General features: G+C 31.7%; 1 protein-coding gene and 1 long non-coding RNA gene across 11 annotated transcripts; one reads left to right on the forward strand and one right to left on the reverse strand.

The window, feature by feature from the left end:
* Nucleotides 1-2,540: 2,540 nt before the first annotated feature.
* LOC114298825 (G-type lectin S-receptor-like serine/threonine-protein kinase At2g19130) lies at nt 2,541-5,502 on the reverse strand. Its single transcript, XM_028243457.2, has one exon. The coding sequence runs from the start codon at nt 5,285-5,287 to the stop codon at nt 2,828-2,830; it is 2,460 nt and encodes an 819-aa protein (XP_028099258.2). The 5' UTR covers nt 5,288-5,502; the 3' UTR covers nt 2,541-2,827.
* Nucleotides 5,503-12,274: 6,772 nt separating this feature from the next.
* Nucleotides 12,275-15,818, forward strand: LOC145795274 (uncharacterized). Of its 10 annotated transcripts, XR_014335891.1 has the most exons (6): nt 12,275-12,505; nt 12,860-13,022; nt 13,644-13,735; nt 14,017-14,147; nt 15,361-15,406; nt 15,565-15,732. It is a non-coding gene; the product is annotated as an uncharacterized LOC145795274 (long non-coding RNA). The 10 variants fall into 10 exon arrangements; XR_014335886.1 differs by lacking the exon at nt 14,017-14,147 and having other exon boundaries at nt 13,644-13,680; nt 15,565-15,818; XR_014335890.1 differs by having other exon boundaries at nt 13,644-15,105; nt 15,565-15,769.
* Nucleotides 15,819-16,309: the final 491 nt, after the last annotated feature.

Below are 16,309 nucleotides of genomic sequence, written 5' to 3' on the forward strand. Positions count from 1 at the left end.
GTAAAGGGGATGGAGCTGATCAGATGCAAAAACTATATGCAAAAGAGATGCAAATTTTTTTTAAAAAATCACAACAATTATGTGGCCTTTTTTGATTGGGTATCCATAAATGTTTTAAGCGTATGAGACGCCGTGTATAACTTAATCTATTATTTCATTTTTTGTTATTTCAAAATGCATGTCCTCCTTGAAAAGTCAAAATTTTAAATTTAAAAAAATTTCAAAATTGTCCCCTAATTATATCAATAGATTTGAAAATAACAATAGAATGGTATTTTTGAAATTAATACTTTAAAATATGAATTTTAGTGTGATAATTACTTATCTCCTTAAAAAGTTAAAATTTTTCAAAAGGGATTATCAAAATGGGATAGAGAGAGTACAAATGTCTTTCAAATTTTTAATTTACGTAACACTAAGCTCACTTTTATATAACAAATTCGTTAGTCATATAAAAGAAAATGATTTTTTTTACACTAAATGCATATTTTACCCTGTTTAACTTTGTGTTTTTACACAATTTTTCTTAATTTTGATCCCTTTAACCTTGTTAAAATAGTTGATATAATTATATTAAAATTACTAGGCTTATATCTTCTCCAAATCTTAGAGACAAGTGTAGTTTTCTAATAACTTTGTTTAGGAATATCTATTTTTAGTACAACTTGCTATTGGTAATTTTACTTTCTAGTAGTCACTTGTCATTTCAAAAAAAATTGTCATTTTTGATAACTTTTTATTTTCTTATATTATTTTTCTTGATTAACAAATAATTAACACAGTTGGCAGTTTCCTAAATTCCTATTCGAATCATGACTTTAACTATTATAAGATAATCATTATATATGCTTAAGGGCAAAGACATGCATTGATCAATAATATTTTAATTTAGATTTAAAGTTTCTTCCTGGTTTCAAAATTATCTCATCTACAATAAGAATATCTAGTTACTCAGCTACATCATTAGTATTCCTCCAATTATATTAAATGTTGTTGTAAATATGCATTGCAATACTCCTCTAATTATATTGGATGATTTTGTAAGTATATGCAAAGTAATACTGTAGCAATTAGATGGGTTAGCCATTCCCCACTAATAAAGGGAAAACATCAATTCAGTGAAAATTTTAAAAAATAATTATACATTAATGATAAACTTTATAAACATTCAAACATTATCAATAATGATTCATCCCACTAAAAATATCACCACTAATAGCACTAATGCATTAAAAAAGTTAAAAAAAAAAAAAATACAACTCCAAGACCAAAATATCACATCATTAATGACGGGACCCACTGCCACCTAATTAGTGCTCCCAAGCATTTTTCTTAAGCCAAAAACTTCTCCATAAATGTGTAAATACTTTTTGAAAGCATCACTGAGGTGTAATTTTTCCATTTAATAAATGAGTATTTCAATTATTTTGCATCATTTGGAAAAGCATACAGATATATTTTAGAATGTCATACAGAATTTTATTAATGTAAGAAAACCCATGTCCTTTCAAACTGAGCATAGCTCTACTTGGGCATCTCACATTTGGAAAAGTATTCGCCAATTTCATTTTTTCTTTATCAGCAAAGAAAGTCAGATTTATTGATTGAAAGATGAGAATTACAACTATTTAGAGAGGTTAAGGGAAAAATAAATAAATAAATAAAAAAATTCAAAGATACATCCCAATTACATTGACACACACCTTAAAATCCAATCCTACAAACCTGAGTCCAAACAGGACAAGGAGATTGGCAAGATGCCAACAAAACAAAGAACATCCAAAGAACAACACTCAAATCATCAAATCAAAATCAAATCAAAGGAGTAGCTGAATTTACAGAAACTCCAATAGTCCCAGGCAACACCTCAAACCATCCCAAGTTACCATTTTGCTTCTTTCCTCATTTCTCATGCAATGTTATATTTTTGTCAACAAAATTTTACTTTATTTTTGCCCAAAAATAAATTTTAAAAAAATATAGATTTTGAGCAGTACTACCGAGAATTCCAGGAAAAAAGTCTCTGATGTGCAGAACATAACCCACAACAAGTGATCTGAAAGAGCTCCACTAGCCTTACAAAATTGTAAAAATCCTTACCCAGGTCCCTAACTGGCACAGCACGAGTCCCCTTTCGGTTGGGATGTTTAAATTTTTAATCTACTTGATCTTTAGAAGAATATCAGTAAAATCAAAAGTAGCAATTTTTAACTCCAAATCTGAATGAGCCTGTGGCAACGAAAGCTAGAGAATGGGGAGAAAGTGAAAGCAATTCCAATTCCCAAGTTCATGTCTGGTTTCAGAAATCCTTGGGGGCTTGTATTGCTTCTTCTAGTGCAGAAACTTAAACCAATTTGTTTTGCTGTTCTAATACATACTCCCAACCATATGAATTGGTCCCAAGATTCTCACATCAAGTGACTAGAAGTGCATTGAGACATTAGGGCATTAAGATTTGGTAAAGATGAACCCATGCCACACATCAAGACATATGATGTAGATTTAAAAGAAAAAAATAAAAATAAAAATAGGCCCAATGCTATAGGAAAACCAGAAACCAATTGCATTAACAGACAGCAAAACCATTGCTACAGTAAATATACAAGCATTTTACTGTAAAGCTGCAAATACTAACAAAAGGGAGGCCTTATCTTGTGCATTCAGGCATTCATATTCAAAATTTAAAAAAAAAAAAAAAAAAGAAGAAGAAGAAGAAGAAGAAAGAAAGAAATAAAGAAAGAAAAAATAGAGGCAGAATATATTTGTAATTAAGCAAATAGAAAAGCACTCGGCAAATCCTCTCTGTTTTTGGTTCTTTTTTTTGTCTTCAGGAGTTGATACTTGTTGGCGATGGAGTGCTCTTGGCCTGAGAGGAAGCAGTTGAAGGATAGCCCGGTGGTTGTGAACTTTGGCAAGAGGACGAGTCGGTGAAGAAAACTATATTTTCGTTGTTGTCATCAAAGACTTGGAGAGATCGTGGAAATGGAGGCAGCTGGGTCAAATCCAGAACACCCTCGAGGATCTGAACTACCTGACCCATTGTTGGCCTATGGTTTTCATCATCTTGGATGCACCAACAAGCAACTCTGCAAATTCTTGTTAGCTCTTCAGCATCGGCATTCCTCTCAAGCTTAAGGTCTAATAGGTCAAGGATATCACCTCCTTCTATGACTACACTTGCAGCCCAAGTCGGGAAGAATCTAACTTTCCCGCCTTCAGATTGCTCAGAGTTTCTCCTTCCTGATACGAGTTCAAAAAGCATCATACCGTAGCTGTAAACATCAGCTTTGGCTGTTATGGCTACTCCTGATATCCACTCGGGTGCGAGGTAGCCTCTTGTCCCCCTCATGGTTGTCAGAACCCTACTGAATTCTCGCCCAATGAGCTTTGCTAGGCCGAAATCTGCAACTTTTGGACATAATTCATTGTCCAAAAGAATGTTTTCTGGCTTTATGTCACAGTGTATGATACAGTCCCTGCACTTCTCGTGGAGATAAGCCAAGCCCCTAGCTGTCCCCAACGCAATTTGGTACCTTGTTTTCCAATCCAAAACCTTTTCATCCTTTTCATGGAAAAGATTGGAATCCAAGGAACCATTCTGCATATAATCATACACCAACAACTTGTTATTACCTTCAGAGCAGAACCCACGAAGCCGAACAAGATTGACATGTTGGACAGTTCCAATTGTGCTGACTTCTGTCCGAAATTGCTTCTCTCCCTGGCTGAAGCTTTCAAGCTTCTTCACGGCTATGACACTTGAATCAGGCAACGTCCCTTTAAAAACAGAACCAAAACCTCCTCCCCCCAATTTATCCGAGAAATTTTTGGTTGCATTTTGCAAATCTTTGTATCCAAATGCAACTAATGAACCATCTAGTGCTTTTGTTCCAACCAACCTCCTTTGCCACTTCCAAATAACAACAAATACAAGGCCTAGCAGTACTACTGCTGCAACTGAACCCACTACAGCACCAATAATAATTCCCTTTTTACTTTTACGCTTTGGAAACTCGGAAGCAGCAAGTCTGAGATAAAGAGTGTTTCCACTACCATCTTCCAGATTTATAAGCTCCCCAATCCAAATTGAACACCTATTAGTATCATAAGCATAAGCAGTGCAAGAGCAATTATTCAAGCAAGAAGATTCACATTCAGCGGCACTGCCAACAGCCACAGATTGAGGATTTTCAGGCAATCTCGTGTTGGGAATTTCCCAAAACCTGTCTTTCTCTTGATTAGCAGCAGTACTATTCCCACACAGCAACTCGGTTCTCCTCACACATCCCCCAGTATAATCACTCAAATTCCTATTATTGAGCGACTTAGGATTGAAACCCGTCAAACAATTACAGAAGGGTTGTATAATATTATTGCATATTCCATATTGCCCACAGAAATTATAAACCTCACATTGCTGTCTCGGCTGAGACCAAAACAAATTCCACTGCTTTGTGCCTTCCAACCAAGTGAGTTGTTGGACGTGCCCCGAAAAATCCATAATGAATCTAGAAATAATTAAAGGATTATACAGAGAATACGTGAAGTAACTCTCATTCTCGTTGTCGTTATAGCTAAAATTAAAGATATAATTAGCTCTCATTTCAGGTACTAAGCTGAAAATCTGCCCATTCCAAGGACCACTAGTCCAATACTGTTTAGACCCATTCCAAAATATAACATACTGACTATTATTTGCATCAAGACTAAGAGAATACGGTCCTGTTGAAGGGTCTTCTGAGTTCTTCCATGAAGTTAAACGTTGGTGTGTGTTGGTAAGCTTATTGTAAGCAATCTTTGCACCAGGCAACCAAGTGTGAGCAGGGTGATCAAAACTTTGCCAAATTGGTTGATTTGAATTAGACCCATCTCTCAAAATCAAATTCCCATCATCCCCAAGAACAGCCACCACAGAATTGGAAGTGGTAGAGTTCTGATTTGTGGACCAAATCAGAGCTTGGGATTCATTTAAAATCACCAAATTACCATCTAAGATTTTGAGTACAGAGGAATACTTATCAGAGATGGGATTATCTCTATTGGCTACCCAAACTATTGTTAGGGTAGATACTTTGGTGTACCACATGGATATGTAATAGTATGAGGAATTACCTGGTTTGTAGAAACCCAGTTTAAAATTCCCACCAGCAGATGTTATGGTCTGGTCCCCAGAAAGAGATTGATTTGCAGAGATGGTGTCAGCTCCATGGGAGAGATGGTTGATGAAAGAGAAGAAGAAGAGGAAGAAAATCGAAAACATGAAGGCTGGGTTGTTTTTGATACCCATTATCGGCTTAAAGTTTTTGTTGCAGAAGGTGAGATGTATGAAGTGTACAAGTAATGATATTATTATATAATAAGATGTTTGAATGAGTCTTGAAATGCAACAGAGGTCATGATAGGAGAAAGTGTATTTTCTTATTTCAAGTCATTGATATGTTTCTTTATTTGACCATCCAATCCCTTTCCTGTCTTTTTGGCAACAATTAATGGGAGCTTCTATTTGTACATATCATATCCCTTTTTTTTCACGCACTTAATAAAAAGTATGTTGAAAAGTTATGCGTGAAAGATGTGGAGAGAGAGAGTGGTATGTGTAAATAGTTGCTCTCCAATTAATGGGACTGCAGTTTTTAGACTAATTTGTGGGAATGTGTCTTAATTTCTTCTGCAGTAATACATTTTGTCTTATTACGTCATATTTCAAGATTTTTGTTTTTTAAATTGAGAAAAGTACAAATATATATATATATATATATTTACACAAAGTAATTATAATGTTATGAAAGTCCAAGTAATTTATGCATTCAAATTATGCAACTAAGACTTGTATTTCTATTTATTAACAATTATTTTGACTTTATATCATTTTTTTTACAATTTTGCCTTTTAATTTTTTGCTTATTTTGTTTACCGTCATGATAGAGAGCAATAGTAGAGCTCCTCTAAAAGCACCTCTACTGAGCTAGCAATGCACCGATGAACAAAAAAAAAAAAAAAAAAAAAAAAGGGAAAAAGATAAAACATAACAAGAAAAAAGATAAATTAATGTTATTTTATAACTCTTCTTTTAAAATTCTAAAACATTTTTCTTTTGTTTAATGGTTGTATAAACAAAAATATTTTAGAACTCTAATAAAAGAGCTTTAAGAGCTCTAATTAGTGATGGGCCCTACTTCGATAGTGATGTTTGTCTTTTGTTTTGTTTTATTTTTTGTTTTATCTTTTTTATTTTATTTTTCATGTCATAGAGCGTATTAAAATTCTTTCGAGTTCTTTCATTTAGGAGATGTATTATTGTTGGTTGCGTAAAGTAGAAGAATAAAAAAGAAAATTTGAGAAAGGTTAGAGATAACGACTTTGATGTGTGGACTCTACCGTTATTGTAAGCGACAGTAAACAATGATGTATCTATATTCCAACTCGATGGAATTTAGGGCCAAAAACATGTTTGGCCAATTCTTCCATTCAAAAAAAATGTATCCAACAACTTTAGAGTTATCCACCTTCTTTTTTTTTTTTTTTTTTATTAAATGATAAAATATAGGACATTTACACACAAGTTCTATTTTGTGAACTTATATTTCATTAATCTTAAGAAAGATTTTTTGTTCTTTCAAATCTCATTAATTTTTAATAGACAAAATTACCTTTTAAATAATAGTTGTTCATCATTGTAATTGTTTATAAAAAAAAGTATGGTGATTGACATTTATTTTGAATCTCATATTTCAAGTCATTTTAAATAAAAAAGATTCTTATAAAAATTCATCGCAAATTTGATTCTCATTGGTTGTGTATCTTACATTTCTTAAAAATAAAAAATAAAAAATAAAAAATAAAAAATAAAAAAAGAAGAAGAAGAAAGAAAATATAATAGAAATAAGGATATAACCATAAATCTAATTTTTAAATAATATATTAAACCTACCTTTTCAAAATCAATGGGATTAATTGGTCTATAAAAAAACTCTTGGACTAATCGGATTATCATTCTTCAAGATGAGATTTATAGGTAAATTTTTCTCTTCTTTTCTTTTTATAAAATTTATATTTCTAGAATCAACACAATAAAATCTATCAAACAAGATTAGTATTAAATGCAAAATTATATAAAAATAAAAATATGTTTTTATTATAAATTTACAATTTAAACCATTTTTAATAGTAAGTTCTCTTAACTTAATTAACAATATTTTTTTCGTCTAATTTTTTCAGTATTTTTTTTCCAGATTTGAAACTAAGAATATCTCAGTTTAAAACAGGAAAAAATGACTCAGTTTTAAAACCAGAAAAAAAAAATTATAAATTTCTAAAAAACTGATAATATTCTCAATTAATACTGGAAAAAACTGAGAAATTTCTCAATTTTACTGGATAGTTTCACAAACTAATTTTTTTTTAGTTTTGTATAGCTAAAAAAATAATATTTTATTTGTATAAAATTTTATATTCAATATTGGTCTTATTTGATATATCTCATTATGTAGACTCCAAAAATATAAATTTTATTAAAAATAATTGTGTAATAAAAGTTATGAAGTTTTTAAGTTTTGAAATAACAAAATAGAAGTAAAATGCCACGTCAACAATACTACTTGAATAAGAGAAAATAGCTAGTGCTTTTGAGGTATGGTTAGGTGATTACCAAGAATTTGTGGTTAGTTTAGAGGTGGGCCCATAATTTTTTATTGGGCCATGACAATAATACTTAGTCTGGGGCTAAGCCTCTGTTTAGGAAGTGAATTAGTGTTTTGGATTTTTGACTTTTTTGGTTATTTTAGTCTGGGGCTAAAAAGCCTGGTTTGGGAATGACTTTTGACTTTTTTGGCTTTTTTGACTTTTTTTGTGAGAGAAAGAATGTAATGATTATAGGTTGAATGTGATGTTTTATTTTATTGGGCTAAAAAGCTTATTTTGTTTTTGTGGCTATTTTAGCCAAAAAAAAGCCTCTAAACCAACTTCTCAAACGGATTAGTGATTGATGGATAACATTATCATATGGTAAACTTGTAACACCTAATAAATTTTAGGGGTTGGGCTTTTGTGATAGCCAAGCATGCATAATACATTTATGCATCCATTTTTGCTAGAAAATTCTTTCTATTTCATGGACATAATGCATATGATATGTTTGCTATGATAGGACTTGGGATTTGGTGAATTTGAGAAGGAAGCCTTAGTGATTTTGAAGAACTTGAATATGAAATTTAAGGATGGAAGATGGAAAATTAGGCAAACAATGAAAAGTTAGGGAAGTTACTTGAGTTGGAAAATTGAATGTCTAGGTAACTTAGAAAATTGTGAGTAAGGAGTTTAAAGATCTTAGTCTAATGAATAGAGCTTAATGAATACTTAATCAAAAATTAAGTAGGATTTGTAAAAGTTAAACAAGATTAACTTAAGCCTAAGTGAGGTTAATTAGACTAACCAATATTAGAATGTAAGTATGGTTAATTAGAACTAAGCTTGATTAATTAGACTAAGGAGGCAAATAGCAAATTAACCTAATCTATCCTACAAAAGTTAGAAGGTTGGAGAAAGATAGAGAGAATTTGAGAAGTTAAGAGTTTTGGAGACCTATGAAGAGAAGGGAGAAAAGAAGGAAAATTCAAGAAAATTTGGAAATCAAGCCTAGAAATCAAAGAGAAATCACCGAATGGTTAGAAACTCAACCTCCTTTCACATTTTTATATCATAACCTAGCTAGAAATTCATTTGAACTAAGTTCTAGGAAGATTAAAGCGAGAGAAAATGGAAAAGTTAGAGATTAGAAAAGGATTTGATGATTTGCTTGAAAAACTAAGTTTTTGAATTATTTTTACCGTAGATTTGAGTTAGACAAGTGTTATACTATGAATCTATATACCATTTGTTTGTACTTAGGAACCTTAGAATCTTGTTCCAAAGTATTGAAAGTGCAAGAATGAGAAGAAGTATAGAAAAAATATGAAACATGGATTAAATCTTATCTTTTAGTTGTTTTGATCTCAAAATCAATTCGTAAAAATGAGTTTCTACTGATTTTCCATCATATTTCCGTGCATTAGGGAGTAATATAACATGTTTTAGGTTTTGGAAGCTTGAAAACTGGATTTTGGGCCTCAAGAACAACCAATAACAGCCTAGCCCCGAACCTATCCAATTCCCCCGCACGTGCGGCCAGCCCTCTACACATGCAGCAACCCCTACCCAGAAACCAACTTTGAGACTAAAATAATTGCACGTGCCGAATGGAGGGCATTTGCCCATTTCGATTTCTTCGACCCTTGGGCACCCTTATTCATGTTTTAAACCTAATCTAGAGTTTAACATGATTAGAAACCAATCTAAATTATGTTTAATTAGAAAAGAAAAAGTAAAGTTTAAATAATTTAGCTAGTAAGGCCTCGTTTGGGAACAAGCTAATTTAGTAACTTTTTAGCTATTTGGCTAAAAAAGTAGGTAAAAAAAACTTAGATGTTTGGGATGACTTTTTGGCTAATTACGAAAAGATGTGTAAAAAGTAGAGAGAAAAGAGAATCTTTGACTTTTTGGTATGAGTTGTTGACTTTTTGACTAAAATAGTAACTTTTTGACTTTTTGACTAAAAAGGTAAGTCCCTAAACGGGGCCCAAGTCTTTGCTTTATTGGTATTTGTATTCTTTTGAGTAGGCCAAGGCCACTAAGGTGTAAGCCAAGTACAAGTCATCTATGAGTAATATTATTGGGGAACAGTCATATACCATGATCATATTGTGGTAGCGTGATGGTGATAGTGGTGGTAGTGGTGATGATAATGGTGGTGAGTTTATAACCGTATTTGTCGATACTTATATATTAATATTTATAAATTCAGTAGCATTAAATAGGTTTTCTATTACTTAATTTTTTTCTTTAACTTTTAACTTATATTTTAAGAGGACTTAAATTTCCTAATAAATACCAATTATAATTACGAAATAGAATTTTTAGTTTAAGAACCCTAATAATATTACTTTACAAGAATAAGGAGAAATAATTTTTTAGTAGTAGTTTAGGTCCTCTAACAAACGTAGTTAATAATTTTGGATAAAAATAGGCCCCACATTTAGTTACCTTTTACATGGTTTAACTGATTTTAAAACTTTAAAATTTAATAATTTTTTATTTACATCTCTATGTTTTGTAAAATTTATAGTTTTAGAATTCTATTGACAAGATCTTTCAAATAATATACATGAATAATATAAAATTCTAAAGAAAAAATCTATGAAATTTTACTATTTTAATTATTATTTCACAATGACATTTCTCGGACTTCATATAGACTAAAAAATATAAAGGCATAGAGAAAATAATGTGTTTCAACACAGAGAAAAAACACATAAATACGGTGAAAATTATGTTTCAACACAGAGAAATTTCATATGTTGCAACATAATGCTAGAGAAAATTATGTGTTTCAACACAAAGAAAAATATAGACAAAGAATTTTTGTATACACAGAGAAAAATATAGAGACGGAGGAGATGGTAGGAAGAGAGAAACAGGGAGAGAGAACATGAAAGAAAAGAGATTTAAAAACTTTTACATCGGATTTATGTGCAAATTGACAATAATGAAACAAATCGATCAGAGAGAAATAGATTGGAGAGAGGTTATCAGTTGTGGTGAACGGCGGTGGTTAGACGGCGTTAGTAGAACGAATGGAAATAGATAAACGTCAGTGAATGTGGATACAATACAAGTGGTAGCAGAGAGAGAAAGAGAGCTCTTAAGAAGTAGTCCCAAAAAAAAAAAAAATATATCTGACATTTTGGACCACATATATCAAAATTTGTCCTTATTCTTCGATAATTTTAAATTTTAGGAATCTTACCTAACAATTTAATTTATGTTATTCTTAAACTCTTACACAAAAATATATGAAGGACCTCTCCCTAAGTTTATCTTATCAAACAAGATTAATATATTCAATTTTAAATATTAAATTAAATAATAAAAACACAAAAATTCGATTTAAAAACTCCCGTAACCCACGGGCTGTTTTGCACTAGAAAGATCGAAGAAATACTTGGTTACCAACCTCGGAAGAATAAAAAATGGTTGATATATGGGTAGTGGTCACTGGCCACCATCATCCTCAACAGCCTTCCCACTCTTTCCTTTCTAACTTCCAATGGCATCCCACTCTGGACAACAAAAGTAAAGCATGTCTTAAAAGTAACAAATAAAAATAAAAAAATAAAAATAATAGGACCTTGTTTAGATTGTGTAGTTAGTAAAAATAAAAATAAAAATTTATTTTATTTTAAATTTAAATTTAGATTTAAATTATTTAATTATATATTTTGTTGATCTGTGGAAAAAACTCAACAAAATCATTGTAAGAAAAAAGAAAGAAGAGAATCTTTATCTGTGTTAATACCCAGTGATTGTAATTGGGCCATATAAAATAATTTATTCTACCTCTGCCTTGCAATGTAAATTAAATATTAAAAATAAAAATAAAAAATTGGATGATAATCTAGAATGATGAAAAGGTCCCTAATCCTTTCCAAGAGAACAAGGCAGAAAGACCACAAGAAAAAAACAGTCACCATGTTTGGTCGATTTTTTAAAATATATATTTTTTTAAAAATTAATTTAACAAAAATAAATACTACAAATTTATTTTGAAAAAATTACAAGGGTTTAAAAAATATATAATAAGTCAAGCAACTTTGAGATAATTATATCAACTTCCCTTATAGTCACTACAACAAAACGCACCTTTGGCGACTAAAATTGGCGACTAAAAAAATTTTAGTCGCCAAAAGTTGTGGAATTGGCGACTAAATATTTTTTTAGTCGGCAAAAGTAAAATATTTAGCTACTAATTTTTTTTAGTAGCTGTATATTGGTTATTGGCGACTAAAAAATAATTTAGTCGCCAAAAATGTCAGAATTGGCGACAAAAAAAAAAATTTAGTCGCCCTACATTATTTTTTGGCTACTAAAACGACTTAGTCGCCGAATGAAAAATAAAAAATTATTTTTTACCTTTGGCGACCAAAATTTTGGTCGCCAAAGGTGTATTTTCAGCGACAAAAAATAATTTTAGTCGCCGTATATAGAGTTTTGGCTACTAAAATCATTAGTCGCCCAATAAAAAATAAAAAATTATTTTTTACCTTTTGGTGACCAAAATGTTAGTCGCCAAAGGTTTATTTTCAGCGACAAAAAATAGTTTTGGTCGCCAAAGAACTAAAATTTTAGGAGGGAGACGTTTGAAATATTTTGGAGGGATTTTTAAAATATTTTCAGCGACTAAAAAATAAAAATATCTCACCTCTTACTCTTCTCTCATCCTCTTTCATCTCTCTTTCTCTCATTCTATAGAGAGCTGCCCCACACCGTCGTAAGGAGCACCCATCTCTGATCACTCACCACCAAACCTGACGTCGGTTCCACCGTCGCACGTCGATGGCTATCGTCGCAGGTCACCGTCGCCGTCGCCATCGCCACCGCCGGAAATCACCACCGCCACTGCTGCAAATCCCAGGTTTTTGTCCCTCTCTCTCTCTCTCTCCTCTCTCTGTCGCTCTCGGTCTTCTCCCTCTCTCTCTCTCTCTCTCTCTCTCTCTCGCCCTCTCCCTCCCTTCCCGTATTTCCCCATCTCTCACACTTCATCTAGGGTTTATTTTTGTGTTGATTTCGTAAATGGGTTTCATTGAGGTGTTTGATTTGTACGAAATTAATTAAATCTTGATGTCCAAAATGGGTTTGATTTTAGTTTTGTGAAATTATGGGTTTATTGTGTTTGAATTGAAATTATAGATTTTAGTTTTATGGGTTCATTGGGTTTTTTGTGGGTTTGATGTTGTGACTACACACACTCTGTCTCACTCTCTTGCAGTTGCAATGACTTCTTCAATGTCCACTGCCTTGCCAGTCAAATGAAGACTCTGTTTCTCAACCTCTTCCTGATCTGGTAGATTCATTTGAAGAATGATATATGTACACTAAATACTCTCACACAAAGCAGCTTGGAACAGATTTCCAGAGTCTATGGGAACTAGGTGATTTTCCCTCCAAGTGTTGTACTTGTTTCTTCATGATATGCATTCCCTTTGGGCTTATCTAAACCTATATATGAATTATGTGTATTTTGATAACTATGGATAGATTTTTTGATGGTTAACATTATTTTAGGAATATAAAAAATTAAAAAAATAATAAAAATAAACATATTCTGAATTTTCTGTAAATTTTGATTTATGTTTTATGAAACTATTGTGTTACATTTTAATATGTATAAGAAGTTTGAACCCATTAGTTTCAATAAGTTTTAACAGGGTATGTGGCTCCACCCTTTGTGTGTGTCGGTGTGAGTATATATGGTTTCTCTATGTATGGAATTGTTTGCCATCTCAAAGTTTAGCTGCAAAGATTTATGGTAATAATTTCCAGAAAATCCAAAACCTGATTCCAGCTTGTGAAAATAAATTCATGACAGAAAGGGAGAAGAAGAGGAGGACCAGAATTATTTTGAAAATAGTTTCTAGAATAGTTCTCAAATTTGTAACATGTGAACTTTTACAAGCTTAATTTTAACTTTATTTGCTTTACTATGAGGTGGATATTTCAAGCGTATTATTCAAGAAATTGTCAAAAGGGTCATTCTTGTGTGCCTATTGCAGGGAACATCTTTGCTTTTGGACTATTTATATCACCAATGTAAGTTCCACAGGCATACAATATAGGTTTGCTTTTGGTTCAGTCTCAATTTCAGGTTAGCTTGAGTGTTTGTTTGCTAATTATAATTTGGAATTTTGATATCATTGGATTCAATTAATTTTGAAATTGTAGTTTGTTTATTGTTTTTGAAGTTTAATTTGATAATCTATGAAGCATAAATCACATTGTTGTGTTTGATTTGGCCACCAGACTGGATCCATTGTTTATATATTCTGAAAAACGAAAACAGAAAATGAAAATATTAAAAGCAAACATGAAGGTGTGAGGGATGAGATAGTGTGCTTCAATTATAGGATTCATATGTTTATTTTGCAGATCTCTCTCTCAGTGAACGTGCACATGTTTCCAAAATCACCAACATGAAGATGCCACGGTGAAGGCCATAAAATATATAAAAGTCAAAGAGTATCATTTATACCCAACTTTGGTGGTGTGCTATTTATACAGTAATGCTCTATCTCAGCCTACGTTTCATTTTCCATTTAGGACTCTACTTGTCTACCTAGTATTCCTTATCTAAAATTTATCTTCCTAATTGGGTTGGGTTTATCGCCTTAAGAATATCATTTATACCCAACTTCGGAGCCGCGTCCAATGTCACAACCTAAACCATTATCATCCTACCACATGCACCACAATCCGATATCGTACAATATAAATGAGATCTTGAACCAATGTGGTGCCACTCAAAAATACATTCTCACACTTAATTAAATCAATGTGTTCTGTAAGGAGAACACAAAGGGACTAACAAGAGACCCATGTTTTCTAGTCTTAAATTTTCACAAGATCAACAACCTAATCATTTGCAGCAGCATCTCACATTTTTTAGCCTTGAATTTTCTCATTTCTTTTCTGTAATTCTTACCGCCAAATATAGCTTCCTCTTCTTTTTTTGAATCTGCCCATTCTTGTTGTTCTATGATTCTAACTGTTGTTAAAAAACCCAATTGTTGCATTGAAAATTTACTTAATTTGCAATAGCACTATGTTTGTGAAATTACGGAGTCCAAAGTGCTTAAAGGGGATGAATAGGTCAACCAATTAAAATTATTGATTTTAAGTTTAATTTTAGTTGATCAAACAGATTGAATCATGAATAAACAATCAACACATGAATATCATATTTTACATGAAAAACCCAACAGGATTGGTGAAACACAACAGGTGGGAAATTTTGACATTAAGTTCTTGCAATCTACGGGAGCATTTGGTGGGTGAGATTGATATATTTAATTTTGTTGGCTATATACATGGTGGATTTCTTTATCCTTTCCTGCACTGTTATTATGTGGGTGAGGTTGCATTATTCAATTTGATAAAGCCTCAATTCCAAGTCCTTGTGGCTACAGAATCATCTTCTACCATTCAGCTCTGTTTAGAGACATGTCTCTCTGATACATTGTAGGCAATTATTTTCCTTCCTCCTTTACCATTGTTTGTTCTCTTGTGTAATGGGTATAACATTGTCTATTCTCTAATTTACATATTTAATTCTTCATTGTGGTATTTTTCTTCAAATTTATCAGACATGCACTAGTAGTTTGCTAATTCAATATCCAGTGATTTTGATTTTGATGACTTTCTTCTCAGTTGTAAAGTTTTGTACAGATTGCATTCATGTCATGTTGTTTACAATTGAGTCTTAATCATGTGCAGGGAATCCTTACATATACCCCTCGCTTGCTTTTAATTGGTTTTCAAGGTATTTTGACCTAGTTGTAATGTTGAGTCTTTGTTCAAACATCTTGTGTTTCTGCTAGAGTATAATATATCAGAATTATTAATTTTATAATTGTTATAATTTGAAATGTCAATTTTATTGAATAAGTGCTAATGGGTTTTTTTTTTTATTTTTTACAGATTGCTTTTGCGTGAGCTATTGTGGATATTTATTTTTGTGTACAAAGAGCATTTATTCTGTATATGGCATCTATTTGTGTACAATTCTCTGTTTTGGAAATACAGTGTTTTTGAATGTAATATTTAATTTAGATGAATTATACTTGGTTAGAATGAATTTATATGATACTTGGAATAAGATGTTATAAGTTAAAGTTTTTGGATAGTTGATAATGAAATGTGTATTATTGATAATAGATTTAGATTATAATTGATAGATATATTATTCTGTACATGTACAGGTTGCATTGATAATGGAATGCATATAATTTAGAAATTAATGAAAAATATTCAATTTGTGCATTTAAAAAGAATTAATAAATAGAGCTTTTGGCGACTAAATATTTAGTAGCCAAAAAATAAAAGGGAACTTATTGGCGACTAAACAGTTAGTAGCCAAAAAAAAAAAGAAGTTTTTGGCTACTAAAAAATTAGCAGCTAAAAGGGAGTACCATGATTTTAGTGACTAAAAAATTGATAGCCAAACAAGAGTGCCACGTTTTTGGCTACTAAAAAATTGGTAGCTAAAAAGTTGATGATGAAATTTATTTTTTTTTTGCGACTAAATATATATTTTTGGACGACTAAATTTTTAGTCGCTAATTGGTGACTTTCGGCGACTAAAAAAAAATTTAGTCGCCAATTCTTTTGCCGACAGTCAATCAACGACCAAACGGGCGACAAAGAATTTTAGTCGGGAAAAATA

This window comes from Camellia sinensis, chromosome 7, assembly GCF_055761805.1.
Source record: "Camellia sinensis isolate YWXY chromosome 7, ASM5576180v1, whole genome shotgun sequence".
Taxonomy (NCBI): Eukaryota; Viridiplantae; Streptophyta; class Magnoliopsida; order Ericales; family Theaceae; genus Camellia; species Camellia sinensis.

Coding starts and splice junctions, on each gene's coding strand:
- LOC114298825 (XM_028243457.2), bottom strand. CDS start 5,287: ATGGGTATCAAAAACAACCCAGCCTTCATGTTTTCGATTTTCTTCCTC.